Source organism: Micropterus salmoides, unplaced genomic scaffold (assembly GCF_014851395.1).
Source record: "Micropterus salmoides isolate LMB-PRFRI ecotype aquatic unplaced genomic scaffold, ASM1485139v1 Ms_hic_scaffold_16, whole genome shotgun sequence".
NCBI lineage: Eukaryota > Metazoa > Chordata > Actinopteri > Centrarchiformes > Centrarchidae > Micropterus > Micropterus salmoides.
The window spans coordinates 14,948,357-14,970,244 of record NW_024040707.1 but is presented as its reverse complement, the minus strand read 5'-3'; the positions used below and the strand labels follow the sequence as shown (position 1 = coordinate 14,970,244).

The 21,888-nt window shown below is 39.3% G+C and overlaps 1 protein-coding gene across 2 annotated transcripts; it reads right to left on the bottom strand.

The window, feature by feature from the left end:
• Positions 1-99: 99 nt before the first annotated feature.
• On the bottom strand, positions 100-20,820 carry si:rp71-79p20.2 (zinc finger protein 704). 2 transcript variants are annotated; one of them, XM_038722395.1, is made up of 7 exons: positions 20,667-20,820; positions 19,072-19,310; positions 13,314-13,414; positions 11,028-11,301; positions 9,818-9,958; positions 7,581-7,708; positions 100-6,195 (listed from the first exon to the last, which is right to left on the bottom strand). In XM_038722395.1, the coding sequence occupies exons 1-7, from the start codon at positions 20,776-20,778 to the stop codon at positions 6,084-6,086; spliced, it is 1,107 nt and encodes a 368-aa protein (XP_038578323.1). In that variant the 5' UTR covers positions 20,779-20,820; the 3' UTR covers positions 100-6,083. The 2 variants fall into 2 exon arrangements, with proteins under 2 accessions (XP_038578323.1, XP_038578324.1); XM_038722396.1 differs by lacking the exon at positions 9,818-9,958.
• Positions 20,821-21,888: the final 1,068 nt, after the last annotated feature.

Sequence of the window (21,888 nt, the reverse complement as noted above, 5' to 3'; positions counted from 1 at the left end):
GCATCGATCTCACATTGCCACCTTGCTTTCTTTGGAAGATTTGCCATTAAAACATCCCCTGCAGACATATAAAAGATAAATAAAGAATCTCACAGCAGACTTCTTCCATTCAAATTTATTTTCTTTCCATCACATTACATCACATAGATCACATTATCAGCATCATACATGGTCATCCATCTTTTCAAGCACTAGTCATAGGCTTGACATTCACACAAATACTCCTTGAGTGCACCACTCCTCAGAAAGTGCTTCTTCCGTGTGCGTGGGACTGCTGATGAAGACCAGAGGCCGAGCCCACACACAGGAGAAATCTTGCCCTCCAGTAGAAGACCCAAGGCTGGCGTCAGGTTTACCCTCATCTAAAAATGCATTTAGCTGTGTGTGTGTGTGTGTGTGTGTGTGTGTGTGTGTGTGTGTGTGTGTGTGTGTGTGTGTGCGTGTGCGTGTGTGTGTGCGTGCAATGAGCTTTTAGAGGAAAACAAACTTACATCCGCCTTGGGTTATCAGTTACTGAAAGGGAAAATCTAACACATAAAACCCTTCAGTGTTGTATCTCCTAACAAAAAAAAACAGGGGAAAAGAGCAATGCTGGACATGCAAAACAACCTCAAACTCAACCAGACAATCAATCAATCAGTCAATGAGAAAACAAAAAAGAAAGCAAAAGTCAGTTTTCACACCAGCCAGTATCAGGCTCAGTAAAAACTAAAAATAAATGGTCATCAAATGAGAGATCTGACAGACAGAGCATAAGGGCCTGGACAAACAATAACAGCGCGGTAGAAGAAGCAGAGAATTGAGTGGAGCTGCCATTGCAATGCATTACATTACATTTGATTTGATTTGGAAGGAGATCTATTGGCTTTGCTGCTGCTGGTTTACACACAAATAAAAACTGACATTCAAGAAAGGAGCACATAACATACATTTTGAAGTGTGGAGAAAAAAACGAAGGCTTTTTTTATGCACATTTTAAGGGTTTTACTTTAGCTTAATATACTGGGTAAAGGCTTGGGTGGGACCACAGTAAAGCTGGATAGCACAAGGACAGGAAATGAAAAAGGAACGGGTGATCAGAGAAGAATCACTGTAGTGAAAAAAGGAAAGGGGAAGGATATGTCTATTAGGAAACACGTGGAAGACACTAAAAGCGTGCTGTCTGTTGGAATGTGCAGGGCAGGATAAAGATTCATCATGACCAAAGGTCGAAGGGTTATCCTGCCTAACAACAACTTAACGTCACAACCACAAGCAACCACGACAACCACACATATTCAGAAAGATTACGATTTGGCAGGGAGAAAGACAAAAAGACGAACAGTGTGCACGAGTAGCCCAGATGTCACTGAAAGCTTAATTCTCGTTCCATTACAAAGCATCTCATTGCACAAAGTAAGATGGTAAAGCAATACTGCATGGTTGTGTTATTTGATATGACATAGCAGTGTGGCGACAGCTGTCTGTGGGTGTTAAAAGATTTGGATACCGAAGTCAGGACACGGTTCACTACAGGCAATACAAACTAGCCATCAAATACAACAAAAAAGAAAAGACTTTTTTTAGGTTTTACATTCAACATGTTTTGTTTTTCTCCCCTTTGCCTCTAAGCTACAATATATATTGAATCTTTATGTTTAATGCTCACTATAGCTTCTCAATCGACTTTAAAAAAAACAAGAAAGAAAATATTCTGAGCAACTATACTGTAAAAAAAACTTTTACTTTTCATATAACAAGATACGACAACAAAGAAAACAACAATACATAAAAAAGCCTTGCAGTTCTCTTTATGTTGCATATGTACAAGAAAGCCCTGAAACTGCAAATCCATCTATATCGTCACTGCGTGTCTTGTTTCTGCTTTCCATCAGCTGTATAACTCCGGTTTCCTCGCACACTCATTAACAGTCAACTTCAATCTCCATCCCTCGTTTTCTAGGTGAAAGTTGTTGAGACTGTAGATCTATTTTGCAAAAATTATCACCCAGTAAAGTTCTTTTGTCTAAGATCTGAGCACAACAGCAATTTTGTACCCTCAGTTCTTTCTGGCCATAACGACACAAACCACACTCAATGACCCAAGCTCTTAATGATACATCTCGGGCCTTGATCGCCACGGGCCACTTTAGTGCAAAAAAAATAAAAGAAATAAAGGTGGAATAGTGGCGGGCAACCGCAGAAACCTGTTAGCTTAACACATGCTAGCAGTACCATCCACTGCCAGCACAAGCATCAGCCTCTAACCCTGCTGGTGGAATCTAAAAGTGCTTACACTGAGGGTGGAGAGAGATCTGATGGGTCACATTTGACACTCCATCAATGACCAAAAAACCCAGAGATAACAGAATTAAAAGTGGTATCCAGCACTAATAACAGTATCTACACAGCTTCTACCTTAGCTCAGTTAAATGTTAATAAGAAGAAACCTGTTTTTAAGTAATGGAAGCACAAAGAAGAGCTTTATGGATAAAATGTGTGAGTATTGTGAGAAAAAAAAAACTCCAGGCAATAAAACACTGTAAAAGCATCTGTTATAACGTACAGCCACTGACTGAAACTGGTGTTTTCCCATCACTGAGACAGGGCAGGTGCTGCTTTCGGCCCTCGGCACTCCAAGGAAAGGCAAAGTAAATAACTACCTAAGTACCACACTGTACTTCTCAGTACCACACTTCTGAAACAGCCAGCACCACTATGTTTAGTACAATAAATCTGACACAGAGAGCAAGACATTACAAAGTCAAGATCACTTGCTAATAATGGGGGACCCCAGAGGTACAGAACCCCTATCCCTGACACCCCATTTAGTCCATCGGGCAGTGACGACACCCCTCCCACCCGCTCGGAAAAAAGAAAATCCTTTCACTTCAAAATTTGTGTATATAAAATGTCCATGTATAAAAACATGTCTTGACGCAGTGCAACGTAGTGCAATTTCATTAGGTCGGTATACCTTTTCTTTTTTTATGTTCTTTTTATTGGCACTTTGTGAAGTTTCTGACCCAAAGAGGCCTGAAGAGAGGCTGCTCTCACAAGCTGAGAGAGAGAGAGAGGGAGACCTCTAGCTTATCTGGGATGCCACTGGAATAAACAACTTACAGGCAGGATCATTCTTTTTTTTTTTTTTTAAACACAAAACAGATTTTTAGAACGGGAACGGAATGAGATTATTAACTACTATTATGGCTAACACGTATGCTTAATATGCTTCTGCCAACTGACTTCAAGCCACCAATTAACAGTCAAGGATCTGCTTCCCAGCATTCATCGAGAAGTGATAACCGGCCCACTTTAACGTGGTATCAGCATAGAGCAGACGGCACGAGTGACCCTGTGGCGGCAGGGGACAGCCCAGGTGTTTCTATGGCGACAGAGGTCGGAAGTCTTACTGAACCTCAGTCAGGCAGCCCGCTTGAATGCTTGACGGCATGCTTGTATAGGAGAGGAAAGGCACTGTGTTTGTGTGAGCGTGTTTGTTGTACGTTCCTATGGGGATCAGGTCAGGTCAGGAGTGCTTAGAGAGCAGAGAGCACACGGCAGAATTTACATTCAAAAAGCTGCTGAAGAACAGCACGGGGGTTAATCTCTTTAAAAATACATATGCACCGTAATACCTCCGCCTGAGAGCTTGTTAGTTAGTTTTTTCCTTATCCAAACTGAGGGTCTGAGGTTGTCACATGTTGTAGAGATGGTGAAGCATTTTGAGGCTAATGTGTGATTTTGGGGCTGTGTAATTAAATAAATTAACTTGACCAAGCTTTATGGGAGACAGGTTATCATCTTTAAAAGTCAGTATCATCTTTTATCACGGCCCTTTAAATCTACAAATTTACTGAGTCGACCTATGGCTAGTTCCTGATGAGCGGGGTCAGAAGAGCGACTCTTCTAACAATCTCTGATTGCATCAGAGATCATCACTAAGTTGCCCAATTACAAATAAACCTGGCCCTGCAGGTGTACAATTTTAGGCTGGTAACCTTCAAAGAATAACTAGGTGACTTATTTAATTTGTCTTTTGTAGGAATGACAAATTAAATTAATTTTTAATAATAATAAAAATCCAGAATGATCTTTGAAAGATCATATGCTTGTCAAGTGACCACTGTCCTTGCATTTTGTCTTGGATAATTAATAGAAATACAAAACAGGACTGTTTCCTGTTTTGTATTCCTGCTTTAAAATTCTCCATCTTATATTAAAATGATTATGGCAATCTATCTGGGTGTCTTTTTTACGTGAAGCACTTGGTGCGTGTAATTTTTATGTAAACCACTTTGAGCTGCATTTCTTGCATTCAAATTAAAAGGGTGCTTTTAACGTGGATTGGCCAATATTGCTGAAAATGTATTAGTTTTTTTAAAACAATACAGATGAAAGGGATATATCAAAAACTGTCCCACTATCTAAAAACAAGCTACCACCTATATTTCATCTAAAGCTTGGAAAAGCAGGCCCGCCATTTAGTATTACAGGCCTATTCTTAAAAAGAGTAGAAAAATCCCCTTTGGTAAAACATTTTTAAACTTTAGCTCCACTTCCATATCAATCAGTTTTAAGTCAACCACCTACGCCGCTACTCTCCACTGACTTGATTTGTTGCTCACTTTTCATTTTCAAATGTTGGACCCCAGTAAATCCTAAGGGTTAACCACAACATCTACCAAAATAATAGGAACATGTTCCTTTGAAGTTAGGTCTGGTATCTACAAATGTTGCAATGCTGGTTAATGATAGTTATTCCAAAAGAATAAAGATTAGGTAACCTCTCCGTTTAAAACTGTTAGAAATGTATTAGACTACCTGACTTAGTATCAGGCAGTGATTGTTTGGTTACAATCTCTATGTTATTCACTTACATGCACATACATCAGTCAGACAGTAAGTTTAAGTTTCAAAGGGCAGTTATCACTTCTTGTGGTAAACAATCTTCAAGAACATCAGCTGTCAAAGAAAAAAAAACTGAGCCTCAACTTTACGTTAATAACAATGACAACCACAAAGCAAGAAAGACCATAATAAATGCTCTAATTCTGCTGATTGCACAGTGCAACTGCTAGTTGCTTCAGCAAGTCACTGCTGAAAATAAACTCTATATAAGAAATAGATATCCACTCTCTCAGGCTCTCAGGCATGCGCTGTGGTTACAGTGATACAAAGACAACTTATTTCTTCAAGGTGCATATCTCTAACTAGAGAGAAGAAGAGAGGGAAATAATTTTCATATATAGTGTACATCTCAAAAATATTTTGGAAAGTCAAAAGGAAACATTTTGTACCACTTTTTGTGAGGGTTTTGTGCATCTTTGCAAAAATACAAGAAGTATATCTGGTTCTGCTGAATTTGCTTAATGAACGGGTGTGGATACTGAACAATATGTAGAAAACATACAGTCAGTATCCTGTAAGGCTGCAGAAGACAGTGATGCTAGGTTCAGGATTGAGCTTACACCTAAACTGTTGGTTGTAAGTGAACAGGCCTGTATGCCTTTGGTAGGTTTGAAGTCCCTTAAACAGTGACAATGAAAAATGGATATGCTACAGGTCTCACCGAACGAATCTGGTGTTAACCCTTGAACCTCCGGAAAGAGTCATGATCCACCCCATAAACAGTAAATTACATGATGATCCTATAATGAACAACAGAGTATACCAAAAAAGCTTATCTGTAGTCTTTAAACTTAGCCTTGAGTTGAGGCTGCAAAAAAAGTGAAAAACAAAAAAAAGAAATCAGAAGGCTGGGAATCCAATTTAAATTTTTCTTTTTTCCTCATTCATCAACAGAGTGAAAAAGTTTCAGTCTTAGAAAAAGTCTCCAAACCTGCATAAAGTTATTTTTTCTTGCTGATATTTTTTTTGCTTTTTGTTTGTTTTTTGTTTTTTTTACGCACCAGTTTTATTTTCTTGTTGTGTTTGGAAACGGAAAAGAGAGAAGGCGGACCCCCTGCTGGGCTCGGGGAAGCAGCACTGAGAGCTCCAATCGTGAAGAAATCTCCCCCGGTAACTCCTCAGTGGAAGAGTCCACCTAGCTGTCACTCCAAGTGAAGAAGAGCCCATCTCACAGACGCGGGAAGGGGACCGGATTAGTCGGTGAATCTCTGGCAGGCTTTTTTCCAGCGACAGGCTGTGCACCACATGTCTCTCTTCTCCATGCCGTACACCTTTCGGCACTTCTTCGCCTCTCCACGGGGTTTCCTTGGTAACAGCAGATGTGACAGCATTAAGGACATGCACACAGACATGCAGACGCCCACATGGGCATAAAAACACATATGTGCAATGCGCTCGAAGACACATAAATGTGTACCTGCGCATTATAAGGGAAGGGTCAAGAACACATACACATAGAAACACACAAGAACAAGTCAATATAAATGTTCCACATGAGGAAGCCATCGTTAATGAGGTTAATGATTTGATGCAACTGCAATTGTTCTTTTATATTTGATCTGATATTTGATGTGATATGATTCAGCACCATAAAGAGCAACTCAAGGTGTTGGCAGTGAACGGTGTCCTTGCTATGGGTCGTTTCAACATTAGCATGATGTAAATTGAGGTGGCTGTGGCTCAAGGCGCAGAGTGGTTGTCCACTTATCAGAAGGTCAGTTGTTCGATTCCAGGCTCCCCCAATCTGCATACTGAAGTTTCCTTGGGCAAGATACTGAACCCCAAATTGTTGTGAATGTGTTTTTCTGTTTCTGATGGCAGAGCCACTTAGCCTCTGCCACGGTGTGAGTTTGATGAAGTGGAAAAGCGCTTTGAGTGGTTGGAAAGACTAGAAAGGTGATATACAAGTACAGACCATTTACATAAGCGTCTCCATGTCCTTATTTTACTTTCCATCAACTATTAACATCAACTACTACTATTATTATTAACACACTGCTAGAAGTGTAATAACTGATATTATTATTAATTAAAGTATTAGGGCATCTGTGTAGTAAATGTATTTTATGCAGTAAAAATGTATCAGCCACTTGACATTTGTTAACATTGACAAACCACAGTGACAAAATTTGATAGCCTCTAACTAATTTGAAAGCGTGACCCCTTTAAGGCTGCAACTACTGATTATTTTCATTCTCAGAATACCGGTTAAAAATGCACCATACAAATTCACAAAGCCCAAACTGACATTTGGAAATGAATTCTTTTGTCCGACCAATAGTCCAAAATGCAAAGATATTCTATTTACTATCATTTAGAACCAAGGAAAGTAGCCAATTTTCACATTTGAGAAGCGAGAGTAAATGTTTGGCATTAGCAATTGTTGCAGCCCCAGACCACTTACAATTCATTGCAGTAAATGCTTCTAATTTGCATGAACTCCACTCAAACTACAGCCATAGTCACAAAGAGAAAGCAGCTCATTTCAAGCGACTGTGATGTGGAGGACAAAGGAACATAGAAGAATAAAGAAAGAAAGACAAAGGAAGGTAATGTGTTTTATCTTAAACCCAGTCCCATAATTGTGAATCACAAGAGATAAATGGAGCAAAACTACCCCTACTTTCTTGATCTACCCAAATTAATGGAACACTCTTAACACAATCACAGAGACACACACTGCTGCGTACCTGGTTCCTGGTGTTGATTTAGGTGCCGGTGTTATTAAAGCATGGTTCTTGTTAACAGCGGTGTGTGTGCTGACTGCTGGCTGCCGCTTTTCACCAATGCTAACTGTCCGGACATGAGTCACAGGCCCCTGCAAAAGTGGAAAGACATTATAAGTACATTGTTTAATATTATACTAATACAATGTGGCTCAACTCAATATTATATTCTACATGACAATGACAGATATACAAAAAGATACAACCTAACTCTGTCCCTATCAGAATGAAGTAAAAAAAAAAGTTATATTATAACTTTTTCATTTCTAACTAACTAGTATGAGCATATAAACTAAAAAATACCATTTAATGTGGTTAAAGAAGGATTGTCTGCATTCATCTATAAATTAATGAGTGATTCTGCGTTATACTGTATTAAACCCGTTTACCTTCAATTAAGTCATTTGCACATGACAGCAGGCTGCTACAAAATAACTGCACACAGCTCTACATACATCAGACCGGTCAGTTATGGTATTCTGCCCGTTTATACAAGAGACATCAGAATACTGGAGCTCATTGATCCTGTGAGTCACTGCATCTTTTCCAATAAAAAAAAAAAAAAAAGTGCTGTGTCACATTTTAAGATATGTTGTAACTATTTATGTCAAATACAGATAGAATTATGACGCGATCATATAACTTCTTTAACAAATTATTTTTTATTATTTGCTTGTTTTGTGATCGTACTGATCAAAGTGAATTAAAAGAGTGCACTATCTGGCTGCAGATCTGTGGTGCATTGTGTTTCCATCGTGCAGCTATTCACCATCCAGACAACAACATGATTTCCTGGTGAGGTCGACTCTTCATTTGTTGAGCCACTGTCGTCATGCGTCACTGTGATTGGCACAGCTGTTTCAGAGCGGTGAGACCAGTGATGTGACTGTGCCCGAGGGATTCACAGAACAGAGACTTAACAAGTTAAGGATCAATGTGGTCTTGTTCTTCCCAGTCTCACTGCAGCTAAACACTGCTGAACATTTTATTCTTTTAGACAGACTTTGAAAGTAAGTTGGCCTTAGTCACTGCTGTTATTCCTACGGTACCGTACTGGCAGAACATTCTGTATTGCCTTTGATTAATAAGAGCCACAATTTCACCTTGTGGAACCACAGCTGTACTGTGCAACTTCTATAAGCGTCCGATGTCATCAGGAGACAGATATGTTATCACTATTACACAGACGACATCCAGTTTTGCATTTCTGCAAAAGCTGCATTAATACTCTGTATCTGTGTTTCAGACGCTAGCACATGTATGGCTTAAAAGTTTTGTGCAACAGAACCGTGACAAAACATAGGAACTCGTTACTGTAGTGGACTCCAGCTAAAATACCTGCAATTGGTGTCATCCTGGGCCATAATCTCAATTTGTATGCCTACATAAGGCTGTTTTATTACACTTTAAAGTATTACAAGAGAGTTGCTGCTCACACTGCTAAGGCAAATGTTGAGAGATCAGTCTGCACATTTCCTCACTCGCTGGCTGCACTACCTCGACACAATCCTTTCTGGTCTGCCAAAATAAGCCACAGTTCAAAATCAATTTGTATAAAATTTTTCAACTACAACCAGGTGGAGCTCACATTACATATGTTTTTTGTGTCCCTGCATGTCAGTTTTATTATTGATTTTAAGATAATTTTATTGGTTTGTAAATCTTGAAGCAATTCTGTGCCTAAGGACCTCTGATGTGCTTTTAAGATTCAGTCTGTGCCCCCTAGATCCCTCAGGTCCTCTGACTGTCTCCTGGCTGTCCCACGAGCCAGGACACTGATTCATGGCAATGCTGCCTTCAGCCACTTATAACAGCCTACTAGAAGCACTGTTTTTTTTTTTTTGTACTATTGTTATAGTGTGATTTTAATCTTTTACCTTTTTTTTTTTTTTAAACGTCTTTTACATTAAATTGCATAAAGGTTTTATAAATAGCCATAAGACATATACAACATAGTGTTTGCTAAATATTTAACGTTCTTTATCTTGACTCAGTGTTAAACCTTTTGAATGACATATTTGGATGAATTGTGCCAAACAAAGAAATGCCTCTGTATATAAAAAGATGATGGTATTAAGAAGCAGGGAGAGTGAAAAACTATAGAGTGACAAAAAAACTACCAAAAAAAATGGCAACAAGCGGAAACAGCAGGAGAGAAGTTACGATTAAGATAAAAAGGCGTGAGACAAAGCCTCACTCACCGGGACGCCTTTGAAAATGACAGGAGGGGACTGCCACGACACACTGATGCCATTCCCAGTCCCAATTCCAGGCCCGGTGCCATTACCATTGCCTAACCCAGCCAGCTCAGGACCCGCTGGGATACTCACTGGAGCAGTGGCCTGGAACATGGACAACCACCAACCCGGCATAGTCAGGAGAGGACACGACAGAAAGGAGAAGGGACAGGGAAAGTGCAGATAGCAAAAGAGGGGACGAGAATACAGAGGGGGAAAAAAATCATATAAGGTACGGCTTTTCTCCACCTCTACATCTGAAATGTGCCTCAAAATCAACTCTGACCAAGAACACCACAAATCTTTTTTTAATTTATGTACAGAAAATTCAAAAGTTATCCGATTATAGTTAAACAATACTGGAAGCACATAACAGCATACAGAATAGCAGAGAGAGCATGAAGTTAGCAGCATGAATAGAAGAGTAGGAATACAGTGCAGCACAGAGAAAATGACACAAGAAATAGTCATTGTAGTTTCACTGCGTATGCATACTGTGCCTATTTTTACGTGCATTTAGTGTTGTCATGGCAACTGAAAGTTCAATACCACCTCGAACCGCTGCGAAGGACTGAGTTCAATATTGAATATTTTAAAGATTTATACTTTTAACAAAATGTGTTCTTCCATCTGAAACCATTTCATTTTACCTCCAAGGGCACATAAGTGAGGAGTGCATGTGGATTTGTATAGTTTGAGGAAGAGAAAGAAGAAGGAGGACACAGAGAAGAAGAAGAGGGCGGCGGCACAGATACCCAAAGTTGCTACAAAGCAATTCAAATAAAGTGTTACGAGCAGGAATGTAAGCATAATTAAATCGCATGGCTAAAACCTTTCTGACTTAAAAAAATAGTCTGACTTCACTCTTCATGTGAACTAGAACCTAATGTTAATATCTGCAAGAATTTTTGTTTCATTACTCTCCCTGATATATACTCCCACACTGCTGTAGGAGTTAAGTAATTCACCCTGAGGCCAGAGCTTTTTTTTCCCACACTGATCTCAAAACACTGCCTCTGCAGATTCTATATGACAGAGATCTGAAACTTTGTGACTTGGTAGCATACCAACTGCTTAATGTTTTGTCTTATTTTCAGAGATTAAATTCAGTAATGTAGGTGTTTGTATGCTTGTGTGTGTGTTCAAAGTCTGTCTTGTGGCATGTGGGAATTACCTGGTAGGCATGGTCAGTGCGGATGTGGCAGAGCGTGGAGGGAGCTGACTGACTGAGCAGCGTCGGGGCGTGGCTCTGCGAACCGTTCATATTGATGTGATCGGAGTGAGGAACATCGGTGAGTGGCGGGGGGAAGACAGGCGGAGGACCTGCCGTGGTAGGGGAGGTGGGTGTGAGGCTGGACAAGCCCTCTGTTAGGCTGTCCATGTTGACCTCGATCTCTGAGTAGTAAAAGTCCTCCTCTCCATCACTGTAGTCCGAGTCGTTGTTTCGCCTGCAGGGGAAGAACAGCAACGACTTAGAAACTCTTCGGGATCTCCCTAAATGAAAGTTATTTTACCTCCATTTTTTTATTTCAGTTTCAGCTTTGAAGTAATAATAAACCGCATTGGACCTCTTATACTTTGGGTCACTTTTGAAGACACACTTGAGTCAAACTTTAATGCTATAATGCAGTCCTTTCTCTTCTTGTACTTGCTAACTGCTCTGAACACAGCAGCTTTATTGATGTACAGCTTTACGCTCTGTTGGCTGTGCAGGCAATTAATGCTAGGTATTATAAACTACACTATACTCTGGAGCATCACTCTCTCTTCAATATCTTTTAATCACATCTTTATGTAGGTACTCTAGGTGTTGAAATTTAGTCAGTTTTTCCCCTTTCATTTAAAATTCTTCAACACATGTCCACACACTTTCTCATCTGCAGTCATCTGGCACAGGTCCATGATCTCAAATGGACATTGCTCTGAGAAGCATTATGTTACATGTTACATGTGCCAGAGGTTGGTTGAGTAGGCCTATGATATTTTGCCATCGCCATCTAGCACATTATTTTCGTGATGTTAGATATTTCTCTGTAAATTAGGCACAAAAAAAATTCTGTTTACAAAAAAAATGCTAATAAATAAAGGTGAATAATGTTTTTTCTATTTCACATAATTTCAGTTCAGTAGTCAGTATTGTTATTGTTTTTGTATTGTTTTCTAATTTAGTAAGAGAACTGGGGGAAAAAATCCATCAACAACAAAAGCTCCAACCAAATACTCAAACTACAATTTTACAAATTTTTGCATATATTTATGATTATGATGAGGGGTGCTCATGCAGGTACCAGGAGTTAAGTGGAAAAATTGTAAAACTCAGCTAATTTGAAAAAACAGACATTATGATTTTGATAAAATCTATCCACATATTTGTGTTTCGGTAAGATTACAAATGTAATGCTGATCTCCATCTATCAAAGGGGTATGATAAAGGGGTACACAAGCCCATCTGATATGGTTATGAGGGTACATGAGACAAAAAGGTTGGGAACCACAGAGCCACATGGCCAAAAAAAAAGTGCAGGAAGCGGTTACTCTTCCCAGCAGCAGGGGGCAGTAAAAGCCAGTGTGCTGCAGATGTCCTCAAACAAACAAGCTGGGGATAAAATGATAATAACTGTGAGGATAGTTTTTAAAAGTTTTTTATTACTGCTTTGTATTTCACTAGGTGACAAGTGTATCATTTAATTTTTATCTCTCAAGTGTCCCAAATATGATACAATGTGATACCTTGTACATTTTATATCATATTGAGTCATCTTTTAAGCATTGTGATTCTTCTTCTTCATTGGAAAACATACCTATAATATAAGCACAAGGCACATGTGTGAAGAAGCGGTAATACACACGCTTAGCTATACAGATGCAAAGGCTATTGGACAGCCTCCAAGCTGTGCCAAATCAGACCCGTGTCACTTTTCTTCTTGTCATACTGCGTTATTTATATCACAAAGTTTAACACTACTGCCCTGACGCTGCAGAGAAGGAATTACTTAAGTGGCCTACACAGTGAAGGTCTGTAGTGAAGTTCTATGATGCAAATTCACATCATCCCTATCAATTTCCAAACTGATTTTGGGAAGAGAAAAAAAAACTAAACATGAATACAAATAAAAAAACAAACTTTTATACACTCCCAGTGTCACAATGGGGACCATCAGTGTGAGTCATACAGATCATCACACTGCCCGGTAGCGGTGGACGTTTGTGTGTGAGTCATTGTGGGTGTGTGTGTGTAGTGGTTCAGCTAAGACAAAAACTGTGGATAAGTGCATAATAAACACAAGCCAACATGAGAGACTGGGGGATTGGGAGGAAAGGGATTGAACCTAAAATATTTTGATTTCAAATATAAGTTTTTGAAACATTAGACCACACACCTATAAGAGATATGCAGAATACAACTGGTGATAGTTGGTCAAAAATTAAGCGAGCTCTCGGTGTGTGTTCAGTTTCTCACCCCAGGTGGACGGTGCGCACGTGTCGCTGGATCCCTGAGGAGGTGCTGAGGACCTTTTCACAGTTCTTCCACAGGCACTTAAACATCACCTTCATGGAGTTCTGAAAGAGATGTTCAACACAAAGGCAACATGGATCAGCATCAAGTGTCACTATAAACACAGAAACAGTGTCTTAAAGTGTAAACAAGTAAGTAAATCAGGATGGGATGATATATCATTGATATCTATACCTTTATTCCATTGCATCTATCTTTTGGTTAATTTATTTAATCCCTTGTTTAAAGCCCAGGGGCTGCGAATAATTGTCTTAAAAATGAAACAAACACCAGCTGTCAGTCATGGTAGAAACATTGATTAAACATATGTGTAGATCACTGATCAGTGTTTCAAGGGAAAAAGAGGTTTATGCTGCATGTATTGTCATGCTCCTCTCTGTGGATCTCACTGGCAGCCTCAATAGAAAGGTCTTCATGGGGGATTGAGTGTCACTCTACAAGGGGCCAAATACAATACCTCATTAGAGAGCTGTTAGAGCACCAAGCCGATAAAAATAGAAACCCGATACGTGACAAGTTCAGACACATACAGAGTAAAAGACAAAGACAGGGAGAGAGAAGGGACATTGAAACTGTACCCTTTTCTGTCTACTTGACAGTACTCGCATGTTTGCTGAGATTGATGAGCAGAATAAATTGACTGTTCTGATCAGTTCCTGCTGTCTGCGCATGTTGTGGGCTTGCGTGAAGATCTATCTTACCGGAAGTGGTTTGGTGTTGGGGTGCTCCTAATGTTTAACGCAACATTCAAGACATGCAGAATTACTTACCCATATAAACATAGACACAGGTACACAGGCACAACTGTGAAAACAACACTGACCTCTTTTTAACCTCTGAACAGCAAAAGTGGCATTTGTAAATGCTTTTCATAACCGATCCCCCTCTAATCTGATTTCACATTAAGCCCAGAAAAACTCTTCTTGGTTCATAAGCAGGCTGTAAGGAGTGGGTGTTCTTTATTTCTATTAATTTCTTTTATTCTATTAATTTTGTAATTTTTTATTTGTTGTAATTTTAATTTTGCATATCATGGGGCTGGCAGCTGTCCCATGAGCAGGCAGGGACCTGTATCACTGCTAATGAAAGACAGTGGGTGTGTACTCTCATTACCTTCCAACAGCCTATGGAGAAAGAAGGGAGGTAGCCAGCAGGAAAGACAGAAAGAGGAACACTGAGCAAGAGAAGTGAGAGCAGAGCAGATTTTTATCAATGGTATATTAACTCCTACATTGCTATTCAATTCTATTTAATGCAGAAGGCTTTATCTACATAAACAAGTGTGAAATACAAACATAAATAACCAAAGAATTGTGCATATATATATATATATATATATATATATATATACACACACACATACACACACACAAAAAAAAGGGGAAAAAAGTATAAATAATAAATACAATAATTATAACAAAAGGAGACTAATCTACTAATCATCTGGACTATTTTTCATAGACTGTCCCTCCCTTTCATTTTTTTCAACAGCATGCCATCAACTAGAGCCCGACCGATGTGGGATTCTTGACACCAATATAGATTTTAAAGGGGGATAATTCACAGTTTACCGGTATGGCGGCATTTCTGAGCTGGAACGAGCCGTTTCTATGTGGATTGTGCAACAATTTTGCGCCGGTATGACTATGCAAAGGTGCTCCGGGGGGTGCTTTTTTAAGCAAATAACTGTATTAAAGAAAGTTGTATTCTTTAACATGTTAAACATTTTATTTAAACTGGGCATTTCTAAGATTGTTGACAACTGATTTTAACTGATCATATATTTTATGTTTAAAATATTGATCTGAAAAGTAACTAATAATTATAGCTGTGAAATATTAAATGCAGTGGAGTAAAAAGTACAATATTCACCTTTTAAATGTAGTGGAGTGAAAGCAGAAAATGCCATGGAAATACTCAAGTAAAGCACAAGTTACAAGTACAAGTAAATTGTACTAAAGTACAGTACTTGAGTAAATGTAATTAGTTACATTCCCCCACTACAACATTGTTTAGATTCCGAATCATTATTTCCATAGATTGAACTCCAATCAGAAATGCTTTTTTCTTGCTTATCAAAACATATCATCTTTAGCAATATTTCACTGTTAATGCATAACATTAACAAGTATGATCAGCTCGTGAGTAAAAGATGCGGATGTTGTTTATTTACTTTCCAGCGTCGCAGGTGTAGGGTGAAATCAACACTCAACAGACTCAATCCACCACCAGCTGCAGAATGAATGGGAAGAGGTGCTATGAGGCTTACCTTGCGATGGGATCATTGTTTGTTAGCTTTCCAGTATGTATTTGAAAAACTAAAGACACTGTTTGACTATTTCTGCACCGTCTGTAATACTGTAAACAATAGGGTTAAAAATAGATCTGCTGGTCAAACTACGTAAAGACACCATTTCTAAAACACACCAGTAAGTGACATCACCAACGACAGTGCAGGGGTGAAGGTATCACGATCCACTGTTCGAAGAAGACTCGGGGAGCAGAAATATAGAGGACACACCACTAGATGCAAACCACTCATCAGCAGTAAGAATTGGAAGGCCAGATTGAAATTTGCAAAGAAGTACAGAGATGAGCCACAAAAGTTCTGGAACACAATCTTGGACTGATGAGACACAGATTAATCTCTAGCAAAGTGATGGAAAGGCCAAAGTGTGGAGAAAGAAAGGAACTGCTTATGATCCGAAGCATTCAAGCTCCTCTGTGAAGCATGGTGGAGGTAATGTCATGGCTTGGGCGTGCACGGCTGCTTCAGGAACAGGCTCATTAATATTTATTGATGATGTAACTGATGATGGTAGCAGCAGAATGAATTCAGAAGTGTAGAGAAACATTTTGTCTGCCAATTTACGGAGAAATGCATTGAAACTAATCGGGAGGAAGTTTATCATGCAGCAGGACAATGAGCCAAAGCACACTGCCGACAAAACAAAGGACTTCATCAGGGGGGAAAAGTTGAAGGTTTTAAACTGGCCAAGTCAATCACCTGACCGTAACCCAATAGAGCATGCATGTGAGGTGATGTCGATGGGTCGCAGGCTTGAGGCAGTTATTGCAAGCGAGGGTTATGCCACCAAATATTAAATGTTATTTACTTTAAGATTATTTGTTCCATTACTTTTGCTGACCTAAGAATGTAATACCTAATACAAATGGTGATATGCCCTAAGTTGTTTAACACATCTAGATGTGAATACGAGGAAGTAAAAGCTGAAATTCTGAACTCTTGTCTCATACTCATCTTTTGATCTTAAACCCAAATGTCTTCAGTGAACAACAAAAACAAAGGAATTTGCCTTACCGTTCCAATACTTTTGGAGGGGACTGTATGTTTTGCGGGTGCATATCAGAAAACTTATATGCTTATTCCGATATGTCTGTGATAAGCCCATATCAGCCCTGTATCTGCCCAAAAAAATCAACTGACAGATAAATCGGTCAGGCTCTACATTAAACTGCTCAAGTGGGCTGGCTATTTGCATGTTCCCATGTCCCCATGCTATTTAAAACAACCCTCTTAATAAAAATGACACAGCAAAGCTAGTCTTTAATCCCACTAACAATCACAAATCACTTAATTCCCTAAGCGTTTTTCTTGCATCTTAACACTGTTACAGTAAGACCGGTGATTGCCATGTTTAATAATCCTCTTAACTCACTGCCTGCAAAAAAAAAATCAAAATCAAAAGAGCCTGCAATCCAAAGGGCAGCTGCTCATAGAAGGTTTAGATCTCTTGGTCTGGCGTCAGCTATACTGCAACGTTCCCTCCCTGTTCCACACAACTTGTGTGTGTCTATCTTCCTCCCAGCGTCATCCTACTTCATTTCCTGTCTGCTTATCTATGGTGTGGCATGGGTCTCTGGCAGCATCGTCCTTGGAGCCTTTCTGGTTTCATACATTCGGCAGCTCAATAATCTTCACTGCCGCCCCACTCCAGGGAGGCTGAATTGCAAACTCCTACATACTGTACGGTGTAGGAGCACGCCTCTGTCACTGTACGAGGTATAAAATGTGGACGAAATATTGAGATTCATTTCTCCTCCCGTTGCTACCTTCATCAAGCTTCATTTCTCCTCTCCTCCTCTACACCCTTTGCGTCTGACTGTCCTCGTTTTTATGCATCCCTTAACCCTTGTGTTGTTTCCCACTGTTCATCCCTCTGCTCTCCTTCATTCATATGAAACCTTCCCACCTCTCCCCCATGAAAAGATGAAAAAGGGCCCAGACAGCTTCTTGACAGTGAAAACACTTGGACGTTATAGACTGTTTCTACAGTAAAAGAAATGGAGGGAGAGAAGTGAAAGAGACATAATCCATCATCCACACAAGCAGAAAGCGACAGGCCTTATGTCAGAGGCTTTAAAACTGCAGGGTGCTAACATTTTCTGAATGTTTCTAGGGGATTTTCCAAGGTCTCTCCCTGCTGCTACTTTATAGAAATAACAAAAGCACACCCGAATTGTTTCTCTCAAACTTTGTACCTTAACCATTGCTCAGCGTGCGCTTATTTTTGGTTTAAGTTAAAAGTGGAGTGGACAGGATCTGGGGCTGCTGTGATAACCACAAAACCACAGCTGTGTTAAGCAACTAGCAGAGTCAAGAAACTGTACTGACTAGGGCTGAACGATATGGCCAAAAATATTATCACGATAAAAACTTTCAAATCTTTCGATATTGATAATTATCACGATAAGTATCAAATAGTTTTTTCTTTCAAGTTTAAAGGCTGATTTTTGCTCCTGAGTGAAAGTTGAAGAAACCTGATGGTTAATTGTGGTTTAAACTTTTCTTTATGGTCAACACTTGTTGCCAAACAGTGGATCACATCACAAATCTGAGACAGAACATTCAAAATATTTATGATAAAATCGTGAAGTAAAATTATGTAAAACCTTTTTCAGTCCTTTTCCTCAACAAAATAAACATCTTAATAAGAAAAATGAAGTCCTAATTCGTGTATGATTTAAGTAAATAAAATCAAATATTTATTGAATATTTATTGAACATTTGTTATATTGTTATTGAAAAAAATTATATTGCGATAATTATTGTTATTGTTTTATTGTCCAGCCCTGGACAATGACTCTACTGACTGTAGAGTTTAACTTATTATCCAAATGAAATATAGTTCACTTACTCTAACTGCTGGTCAGGAGTCTACCACTTCTCATTTGCATGATGTATAAATCGAATACACATATTGATTCAAATATTAAAGCAAAAATTAATTTGGCAGATCAAATCAAACTAAATATAAGTAAGTTTGAAAATGATACTGGAAGGTGTTGACATTGCACAATTGGTCTAAATCTAGAGATGTTAGCTGCTTTTTCACCAGTTCAATTTCAGATATTGCTAATGCTAATCTAAAAATTTACTACACAAAATGACACCGGTATTACACTGCTCTGTGATTATGCCTTATTGCAAGTATAATCCAATTCAGAAAGAAAGGGTGACAAGTGAAATATAACTTTTGTTGAGTTCATAGCATGTTTACAATAAATAGGAGCTGCTGAATGGGAAAAAAATTGTTTAAATTAGCTTCCCATGCAATATAACACGCAGAAAATGTGAAAAATAAACAACTGTATATTCTAAAAAATAAAAGTAAATTAAAAATACACCTCACAATATTTTCATTCCAAAATTCACTACAATGGGATATGACATCTTTACCTTTCGCTTACGAGGTATAGGGTCCTCAAACAAGAAGTGCGTGCTCTCTGTGACATCCTCATTGACATCATCACTTTGGGCCGAGAGCAGGAAGTTCTTGTTGGTTTCGTTGGAAAGAGGTGGGGACGGTGTGGAGGGCACTGATTGATCGCTGGCATCCCAGCTCCAGTTGCCACTGGTTGAACTGCTGTAGCTAGCCGACAGCACCTCTTTCCAAGCCCTGCTGGCTGGCTCCGGGACTACAGTTTAAAGAACACACACAGTTAACTTCAGATTAACTGCAAGATGGCTAAAAAGGAGATGTATCCTCTTTGAAGACAGCCAAATGTGAACATGAGTGTAAGTGCGCACAATTTCAAAAGGCCTGAATTAAAAACAATATGGGCAAGATAATGTTGGGACTGTATGCAAAACAATCCTGACCCAAATTCTAACTCTGTGATGAAAATCGAACATCTTTCAAAAGCCATTCCTGTTGGATATATAAATGCTAATATATTTAATCTCTTATATATAGTAGATATTTTAATGCCCTAACATTTAGCATTTAGCTCTGCTGAGCTCTGGCCATTAAGCCCAAACACAGCCTTAAGTTCATGGACAAGGTACTACAGTATTTCACTTAAGTCCTAGCCCACAAGCCCTTTCTGTACACTTTGGCCTTTTGACCAATCCAATAATCCTTAATCTATAATATCTGATAATCACCGCCGTGGCCTCACTTTCACCGCGGTAAAACAGCAACTCCCAAGATAGAGAAAACCTTAATATCATATATGTTGGGTATTAATTTAGGCCTATACCAACCAATTCCTGTTTCCTATAGAAATGAAAGAAGCTGAATCCGCGTTCATCTGAATATATGGCATAAATCAATTTGTGTATGAGGATTACTATTTCACAGAATTATTAAGGCCCTGGGGTGGTCGCCTTATATAAGACAGAAACAAAAAGCATGACCAGTCCTATTTCATGCCCTAAAAATAAAAAATATAAAAACAACTTTTAATGTCAATATGCCATAAATCATACAAAAGTAGCCTTGGTATAATGCTGAGGTAAAAGAAAAAAAAAGCCAACAGGACTTTGACCGTCTGGCAGGGTTGGCATGGTGATGGCAGCCACAGTAATACTGGAAACAGCAAGAGGAGCTGTGGTGATAGGGTCAAGGCTGAACAGTTGGCAGTAAGTGCTTGGCTTGGGTAAGCATGTATGTATACAAAGATAAGGGAATAGCGCTAATAATCCTGTAAAACTCCCTTCCATTAGATGAATACAGGTTAGCACGACTCAGCAGGCTGTGTCAGGGTAAACTAACATCAAGTCAGCTATGATGAGTTTTTCTTCACACCTCTATAGCAAGAGACAGGTGCGTCAGAGGGTAACAGGTGAGTCAAAAGTAGCCGAGAAAACTCCTGCACACTGTCTAATTTGCAAAAAAATATATATATATATATTGACACAATGTTTCTGTACTAGACCTTCATCAGGCACGACTTAAAGTGAGTGACCTCCATTTGTTTACAGCGGATGAGTAAGTATTTCATGGAGTAGTTAACCCTGCAAGTAGAATACAGCTGATGCAGTGATGTTACCTGTGGGTGCAGAGGAAGGGTAGAGCACCAAAGGGGATGTGGACAGCGAGGTCAGGACGGTGGCAGCCATCACCTCCTTATCAGCATGGCCTGAGGGCTTCCTGCAAAACATACAAATAGAGATTGACCACACAGGAAAAAGTTAGGTGTGGATTATCACCCGTCTCCACTTGACTAGGAACTTCAGCCATACTCTATAAAGCAGTTTGTTATTTTGAGTAATGGAAAATTTATTTTATTAGAAAAAAAGGCCTTCTCTATGTAGCCCTCAAAAATATCAATAGTGACATTAGAAAAAAAGGTGGATGATGTGGTTGACAAATCCAACAAAAGAAGTAGTCAGCAGAGAGAGATACATGGTTATATGTACAGTAAATCTTGGGCAGGCAGCATACTGTTTGTGTGTGTGTTTGAGTATGTGCGTGTGTGTACATGAGGATGTAATGGAAAGCTTCTAGAGTGAAAGGGTTTTGTGGTGTGTTTTTTGCACAGCTTGTGCAACTTCGAGAGAGGGCGAGAGATGCTTGTTCCTCCCTTCCTGCCCTGTACACCCCATGCTGAGCAGTCCACCCTGAGCTTAAACCTTATTTACACTGTCCACTTGAACTAGCAGCGAACACATACACACAGCACACACAGGGAGCCCAAAGAGTGTGCTCTGGCATCCAGCATTCTAATAAAAATGTGACCGAGCGCAACAGTAATTTGTGTCATCCTGCAGTGAAGCACAAACTTCTCTGCTTCACGCAGACTTATTCTGTTAATCAACTCGATTTTGCACTCTTCACCTCTGTTGTCCTTTTTGTTTGCTGTCCTTGAAAGCAAAATGCAAGGGAAATTATCTAAGGCAGGGGCCAAAAACTCACACACACATTTATGCACATTTGCACACACTTAAACGCATTCAAATTCAAAAAATGTAAAATCCCCAAATAAGTGAGCTGTCAAAGCCAATACAATGAGGTGAGTATCTATCCATTATGTACTACTATGTATGAAATATGCACATCCAGATGCAGTGAACTGTTAATATATGAACACACACTTTAACACTAACTAACACACATACACAAAAAGAGACAGAAGCAGACATACACATGGTCTGCAGCTTTAAGAGGTCCTTGTCCCGCCCCCAGACTTCTCCACTACACAACCAGAGTAAACTGGTTTGAGGCGTTCTCTCAGCCAAGCCCTAAGCCCTGGCAGAGATCCACTCTGAGTC

Bases quoted from the DNA above. Each gene is read 5' to 3' on its own strand.
- si:rp71-79p20.2 (XM_038722395.1), bottom strand. From the start codon at position 20,778: ATGTTTTGCAGGAAGCCCTCAGGCCATGCTGATAAGGAGGTGATGGCT. The intron at 19,311-20,666 runs GTAACATCACTG...TTTAAACTGTAG, and splicing joins CCCTTCCTCTGCACCCACAG to TCCCGGAGCCAGCCAGCAGG. The intron at 6,196-7,580 runs GTACGCAGCAGT...GCTGTTACCAAG, and splicing joins AAATCAACACCAGGAACCAG to GAAACCCCGTGGAGAGGCGA.